Genomic DNA, 8,084 nt, shown 5'->3' with positions numbered 1-8,084 from the left:
CCTTGGAGATGGTCAACAGGGGGTGGGGGGAGGCTGTGAGGAGGGGTGTCTTTAGGAGCCTTGGTAGCGCTGTGGGTTTGGCGCTGGGTTGCGAACTACCAGATCGGTGGTTCGAACCCCTCAGGCCCTCCCTGCAGAAGTGGCTGTGGGTTTGGTATTTCTGGAGCGGGAGATCCCTTTAATACCATTGCTGCTTCGGGATTTCGGGGTGGTGGCGTTATTCCTAGTGCTATCTCGGGGAGTTCCAGAGCCAAAACGTTCCAGAAAGTTGGCCGGGCCAGGATGGGCACATGGCTCGTGGGAGGAGCCCGTGCCTGTCTTTCTTTGCTTTTTTCTTTCTTCTCTCAGCTGGTTAGCCATGCCGACTCGGCGCCCCTCCGACTCCTCCTGGAGACCCCACAGCGCCGCCTCTCCGTGCAGCAGGTCCTTCACTCCACGAAAAAGGAGCCAGAGGGCCATGTCTACGTCATCTAGCGTCTCTCAAAGTCTGCCTGGCGATGAGACCGCCTGGGCCAAGACTTTAGAGGAGTGAGTGGAGTGTGTGAGAAATTGTTACACAGCCTGGCTGCCGTTTGAGTCATCGAGTCACGGGGGGGGGGGGGAGGGGGGCTTGCCCCTCTCTTGCCCCTCGCTTGCCCCTCTCCCATTACCCTGTATTGATAGGATGAGTGAAGTCCAGGCTACTCTGTAAGCACCCAAGTTGCACGATACTGCTTCCCAACAGGGGTTTTCTCCAGCTCCCTTTGCAGTGTTTTGACTGACCCATCTGTTGTGTCGTGGGTTACTACGGGTGGGCTGCAAACCGCAGGGTTAGCAGTTTAAAACCACCAGCTGGACTCTGCAGGAAAAAGATGAGGCCTTTTTTACTCCCGGAAAGAGTTAACACCAAAACCTATAGGAGCAGTTCTAGCCATTCTGTGGGATCACTATGAGTCAGAATTGAGTCAGTGGCAGTGAGTTTGTTTTTGTAATCTATACCTGTTGTGAATCCATCCAACTTAACCAAACCTTTCTTTTGAGCATGTGTGTGCTCATCTTGTACCTTCACTGCCGGGGGGTGGGGTGCGGGGTGGGGGTGAGGGCACGAGGAGAAGTTCTTTTGTTTTGTTTTGTCCCATAAAAGATAAGAGCAGAGAAGGAGGAAGCAATTTCTAAAAGTTCATGGAGAAAATTCTGTGGCCTTTCCCCTTTTTTTCCGCGAACTTTTGGAAGGCCCCCACATGTATACCGTTTCTAGTTGGTAACCAGTGGTTCTCATATTTAGAGAGTTTATAAAGGGTTCTGTATGTCCTTCCCCACTATTCATAATTTTATGCTCCCAAGAGTCCCATTTATAGATCTTCTCTTGGTTTTTATCCGTTGTGGGAAAGGTTACCGCAGAAGATCTGCTTTGTCCCCCGGTCATTTTAATTGGCCTGCTCTGAATCATTTGTTTCAGAGGTACTGTTGGGAACCAGATTACATCAGTGTTACACACTTCATTCAAATCAATAAGACAGTGTGGTTATGTTCCAAGGGTAAAATGTAATTCTAGACACACATTAATCACTTCTATCTATATCTATGTCTCCCTATGTACGGCAGGCAGGACAAACAATCCTGAGGAGAAAACAACAGGACCAGTAGTTTTAGGGAGACATGGGAGAGGAAGGGGTGGAGAGCTAAAAAATTCAGGGATAAGGGAACAACAAAAGATCTAAAATAGATGTTGATGAAGGCGTATAATGCCTCGTGAGGTTTGTTCAAGTGCAATGTATCCCACAAGAATTACTGAGAGCCGAATGGAGGGTGAACAAAATAGTGGAATAGGACTTAGGTGAAAGGAAATACAGGAAAGGAGTAGGAGGCAAAATCTACAGAGGTATAGCTATAGGTGTGTATCTATATATCAATATGTTAATTTATAATGAAAGGGATAAAGGCCAATGTACATATATTTATATGTTAAGTATTAAGATAGACATACTTTGAGCCTCTACTCAAGGTCTCCCTTAACACAAGAACACTTTGTTCAAATAACATTGCACTCTTTCATATTCACCTTCCCAATACGATCACTGAAGACAAAATGGGTGCATGATTAAATGTGAAGAAAGCAGATAGTGCCCGGCTATCAAAAGTTGTAGCATCTGGGGTCTTAAAGGGTTGAAGTTAAACAAGCAGTCATCTAGTTAAACAAGCAAATAAGCCCACATGGACGAAGCACACCAGCCTGTGTGATCATGAGGTGTCGACTGGAGCAGGTATCAAAAGATCCCAAACAATTTTATCGATGTGAAAGAGAGGGGTTAGAGTGGAGACCCAAAAGCCATCTGTAGACAATTGGATATCCCCCACAGAGGGGTTACAAGGAAGGGACGATTCAACCAGGGTGTAATACAGCACCTAGGAAACACATCATTCCTCTAGTTCCTGAATGATTCCAACACCCCCCTCGCCCCCACTACCATGACTCAGTTCTACCTTACAATCCAGCTAGACCAGTACACACATTGGTACAGATAAGAGCTCTCAGCACATGGAATTCAGGACAGATTAAGCCCTCAGGAGCAGTAGTGGGAGTAGCAATAGGGAAGGTAAAGAGAAAGGGGGAACCCATCACAAGGTTGGATATATAACCCCCCAAGGGGACAAATAAGAGGTGGGTGAAGGAAGACAATGGGCAGTGTAAGACACAACATAATATAATTGATCAAGGATTTATGAGGGTTGGGGAGGGAGGGGGAAAAAAGGAACTGAGACCAAGAGCGCAAGTAGAAAGAAATTGCTTTGGAAATGTTGATGGCAACATGTGTACAACATGTGTGCTTAATACTATTGAATGATGGATTGTTATAATATTTGTAAGAGCCCCCCAATAAAGTGATTAAAAAAGAAAGTTGGTGAAAAAAATGGAACTGAATGATAATGGAATTCTGCCAAGAACTTCTTGAAGCCCTCCTGAATATGAGTAGCATTTGACTTCCTGAGTCATGATGATCTTCCTTCACACACAGCAGTGATCTCGATGCCTGCCTAGCATAATTTTATCTCCTACTTAGCATAGTAGGAAAGAGTTGTCCTTTACCCACCTCAGATTTTTCTTCTTTACCTCCATTGCTTTAAGGGAAAACGTGTGTGTGTTTTAGACATAGTAGAAGGTTAAGTTCTTCTTTAAGAAAATCTGAGAGTATTTTTCATGGAAGAGGACTATAATCAGACAAATGATAATTCATGATCACTTTATAACGTGGGACTATGGGGCATTCTAGCTAAGAAGAACCATGTTTGTTCATAGAATTAGTGACTCCACATCGACTGAGGAAAGCAGTGACTTTGAAGACAGCTTGAAACGCAGTGTGAGGAAGAGAGCAGCGAAACGGCCACTCAGAGCTGCAGTGAGTTGGTCGGTTTCCTTTTCCAACCTGTCTGGAATGTGGCTGATGAAAGGAGGGATGGAAGCAGGAAGAAGGCAAATTTTGAGGAGAACATTGAAGAGGGTATTAAGGTATAGAGGGTAGAAATGGGGTTAAGATTACAAGTGATAAAGTTCACAACAAAAAAATTTTAAAGCCCTTCTATCTGAGTCAAGCTCACCTGTGGAAGCAGTAGTTTAATCCTACCTGTGTGGTAATGATGAGACCATTAACATTTTCTTCCTTTTCCATATTCCTGCTTGCTTTACACTTAATAGGTGGTAAAACAACCAAGGAAGGGGTCCCAAATGGTCCGTTCCCACCACCAGAAAGATTCAGAGCCACCCATCAGTGATCTCTTTGATGCGGTAAGAGCTGCCAAAAGTGACATGCAGGTAAGTGGAGTGTATCACCTCTCTCTCAATACTGTCTAACCCTTTGAAGGATCGGATAATATGGACAAGTATCTACAGACTTGATGTAGGCATCTTAATGAACATGGACTACAGCAGGAAAGAGTTGAGACACGTGGAGAATTTTTTTTAACAGTGAAACAAGGAAAACCTTGAATGAAAAGGACCCCCCCCCCAAGAGTATTAACAGGACAGTTTCCTTTGTCACCTTTTAGTGTCATTTTGACATTTATACCTAATTATTTTCCTTCCTCACGTTTTGTATGTTCTTGAAATTGTTTTCATCCAAAAGTGTATAGAGCCTATATGTACTTTTAAAAATGAAATTATCACCCAGATCTTTACCCTCTCTCAAGAAATGAAGCATTAGCAGTGGGCTATGTCAAGTATGAGGAGCCCTGGTGGCACACTGGGTTAAGCATTGAGCTGCTTAACAAGTCAAGTTTGTTGGGTCAAACCCACCATGGAGCCGTTTTACTCCATCCTATAGATTTGAGTTGCTGTGAGTCAGAATCGACTTAATGGCAATGAGTTCAGTTCTTTATTTTGTTTTGGTATCAAGTGTAGGAGCCATGCAGCATGCTGGGTCAAGAATTTGGGGGTGTTGATGGAATTGTCTGTGGTTAGAACCTACCAGCTCCTCTTTGGGAGAAAAATGAGTCAGTCTGCTTCTATAAAGATCCACATTCTTGAAAACCTCCAGGGGGAAGTTCTACTGTCTTACAGAGTCACTGTGTTGGCATTGACTCAACAGCAGTAGATTTTGAGTTTTGTATCAAGTATCTTTTCCACTTTACCCATCACAGGCCCCTTATTGCCCAGAGATAATCACTAAAGTGAATGTCATGTTAATCCTTCCTTTGACTTTCATTAGCGTTTTTCCACCAATGAGCCTGTTTTCTAATTTATATAAATGAAACATCCACTATACACAGTTCTATAACTTATTTCAGTTAGCATTGCTTGAGTCACTCACTCATACTAACATATGATGTCGATCTTTAGAAAAGCTTAAAATTTTCAAATTTTGCTTGTTAAAACAACTTCTAACTTTATTGTATTGTAGTCAGGGAATGTGGGCTTTGAAGTGTGTAGAGTGGCGTTTAATTGATTGCCAACACTTGGACAGGCAAAGAGAAGGTGTGCTCCCCAATGTATTGGGTACATTATTCCCTGGGGTAAAATGATCTTTTAGAGCTCAAAAGTGTAACTTTGATATTTCTTTTTGGTTGTTGTTTGTTTTGTTTATTTGATCAGTTGATATCAATTTTTGTTACAATTCAAGTAGGTGACTTAAAGAGACTGTTATTTGCAGGCAGATTTAGAATATTTTTTATCTTCCTGTTGTATTGAAGCTTTTATTGTTGTATTATCACATTTTTTCCCATAGACTTTAAGACAAAAAGTATCATTTTGATATTAATGTATCTATATTTTTAGTTAATATTAGCCCGATACTTAGTTCTGTCCTTTTATTTTCATTGTTCCTGTGTCTGTCTGGGGGTCTGTCTCCTACATACAGCATAAAACTGGATTATATTCTTTAATCCATTCTGCTAATTTGTCCTTTAGCTAGAAAATTTATACATTTACATCAATTGTTACTAATATACTTGAATATCTCTATCATTTTATGGGCTTTACCTGTATCTTACCTTTGCTATTTTATTTTCCCCTCTGTTTGATTTATTTTGGATTTGTACCTCATTTTAACTCCCAAATGTTGTCTGGTGCAGTCAAGCTAGTTTGGACTCCGAGCTACCCTGTGTACGGAGTGAAGCTGTGCCTGGTCTTGTACCATCCTCATCATCACTGCTGTCTTGGAGCTCAGTGTTGCAGCCCCTGTTTCAGTCCATCTTGTTGAGAGTCTTAGTCTTTTTCACTAACTCTACTTTACTAAGCACTGGTCCCTCTTGGTCAAGTTTTGAAAACATGTGAGATGCAGTCTCACCATCTTTGCGCTGCTGGCTGTGCTGCTTCTAAAACAGATTGATTCATTTTTCTAGCAGTCCATGGTATATTCAGTATTTTTTGTCAGCACCAAAATTCAAATGTGCTGCTAACCACAAGGCCAATGGTTCAAATCCACCAGCTGATCCTCAGGAGGAAGATGAGACTTTCTATTCCCATAGAAATGTACAGCCATGGAAACTCAGAGGACAGTTCTATCCTGCCCTATAAGCTTGCTGTGAGTCAGAACCTACTACTTAGTAGCAGTGAATGGCAAGCCCACACTACTCAGCAACTCACAGGTTCGAGTAGAACTGCCCTGTGGGTTTCCAAAGTTGTACATTTTACAAGAGCAGAAAACTTCATCTTTCTCCTGTAGAGTGGCTGGTTGGTTGAAGCCAACCTTATGGTCAGCAAGCAAAAGCGTCACCCACTACACCACCAGGACGCCTACTGAATCAGAATCAATTCAGTGTCAATGAATTGTTGCCCACCACACACTACGGTCATAACGAACTAATTTCCTTATTGTCCCCCTCTGCCCCATAAGCTTGATTTTTCACTCTTACTTTCATGTGGATGTAACTTATGTAGGAGCCTTCTTAGACTTTCCTTTTGTGGTGAGCCTCAAACTTCTTGGGAAGACCCTATCACACACAATGTAGTCATTGATGACCCCCTGCAGTCATCTTGACAGTTAAGGTCGTCTACCAGGTTTGTGATAACACTTCAGGTTAGAAAGTCAGCTTTAGTGCTTCTGTCCACCCACGATTGCTGCTTGCCCTTCATTTTTGAGCCTTGTGAAATTTTACCCTTCTTTCTGATTCAACACATGTGAAAATATGTCAGTATTTTAATCAGTTTAAATGCTTCAGTAGGAGAGATTGCACCGGATTTCTAGTCTGTCATGTTTCTAGAATCAGAAGTCATCTACCCTGTTTTTTAGTCTTTAGTGGATGAATGGCTGGAGAGCTACAAGCAAGACCAGGAGGCAGGATTCCTGGATCTCATTAACTTTTTCATTCGATCTTGTGGCTGCAAAGGTGAGGAGATCCCTACCCTCTTCTTGATTTCCCACCTCTTCCTGTTTAGATAGAAAAGGTTAGGTAATTTCCTAAGTAAAAGGAGAAAGTGAAGGAGAGGAACAGTTTCATGATGAGCTCCATGCTTATTGAGAAATCAGGGAAGTGACCCAGTAGGGACAGTGTTAGTTTACAGGCATGCCCTTTTGGAGAAAAATAAGTAACCATGCTAATATACTAGCTGATGGTGTTCCCACATTTTAAAACGACCATCAGACACTCCTTTAGTCTGCCTCTTGTTTCTCATTTCTCAACCACTTCATCCCATAGTTGTCTCTCAAGCTGTGGTGCCCCCAGCTCCCCAGAGCCCGTGATTTAATTTGTTTTGGCCGATAGTCTCAGGCAGGCTATACTAAAAGAACCTAGCATCTGGCTTAATTTTGTTGATTTCTGTTTGGTTTTGAAATCATGATTTTCCACTGCTTGATTCCTTTTGGGTTTTCCAGAAAGGTTGCCAGATAAGGGCAGCCTATACCCAGTGGGATGATAGTAGAATTAGGACTAGGACTCAGGCCTCCCGAGTCTCCACCCAAGTCCTTATCTATGTAGTCCATAGATCATCATTAGATATGTGCCAGGGTTTCCATTGTTGTCCTTGTAATGGCCTCATCTCCTCCATTTCTCAGGCACTGTTACCCTCAAGATGTTCAAGAAGATGTCCAACTCGGAGATCATCCGTCACCTAACAGAGCAGTTTAATGAGGTGGAGGAAGACAGCCAGCATCCCTTTGCCCCTCTTATTTCAAAACACAAGGCCTGATTCTAGGAAATAGAAAAGCCTTTCAGAAGCCTTTTGGGGATAGAAGGACATAGAGGGATTATCTAAATTATGTCTCCAGTGTGGGGGAGAACAATGGGAACGAAGCATACCATAGAGATCTTTACTCTTTTAGTTTGAGAATCAAAGTCCCCATGGCTTCTTGGACCCAGTAATAACTCTCTTATGTTTTATAAAACCACCTATAGGACTCAGGAGACTATCCCTTGACAGCTTCAGGCCCATCCTGGAGGAAGTTCCAGAGTAGCTTCTGTGAGTTTGTGAAGACACTGGTCTATCAGTGCCAGTACAGCCTCCTCTACGATGGCTTCCCCATGGACAACCTCATCTCCCTGCTCACTGGCCTTTCAGACTCCCAAGTCCGTGCCTTTCGTCACACCAGCACCCTGGCTGGTGAGCACTCATTCTCACTCAACAAACGTCGTCCTGGGTTTGGTGGGACTTTCCTCCGTCCTTCAATCCTGGA

The 8,084-nt window shown here is 42.9% G+C and overlaps 1 protein-coding gene across 1 annotated transcript in view; it reads left to right on the top strand.

Annotated features, from left to right (window-relative positions):
* Nucleotides 1-3,263: 3,263 nt before the first annotated feature.
* STAG3 (STAG3 cohesin complex component) overlaps nt 3,264-8,084 on the top strand; it is a 29,182-nt gene continuing 24,361 nt past the window's right edge. Inside the window, exons 1-5 of the mRNA XM_075528171.1 lie at nt 3,264-3,377; nt 3,674-3,790; nt 6,705-6,801; nt 7,467-7,543; nt 7,807-8,011. Coding sequence (XP_075384286.1) covers nt 3,264-3,377; nt 3,674-3,790; nt 6,705-6,801; nt 7,467-7,543; nt 7,807-8,011 — 610 coding nt within the window. The remainder of the gene's footprint in view (nt 3,378-3,673; nt 3,791-6,704; nt 6,802-7,466; nt 7,544-7,806; nt 8,012-8,084) is intronic.

Source organism: Tenrec ecaudatus, chromosome 12 (assembly GCF_050624435.1).
Source record: "Tenrec ecaudatus isolate mTenEca1 chromosome 12, mTenEca1.hap1, whole genome shotgun sequence".
Lineage (NCBI taxonomy): Eukaryota > Metazoa > Chordata > Mammalia > Afrosoricida > Tenrecidae > Tenrec > Tenrec ecaudatus.
Note: the sequence above shows the minus strand (reverse complement) of the source record. Positions and strands in the feature narration are given on the sequence as shown.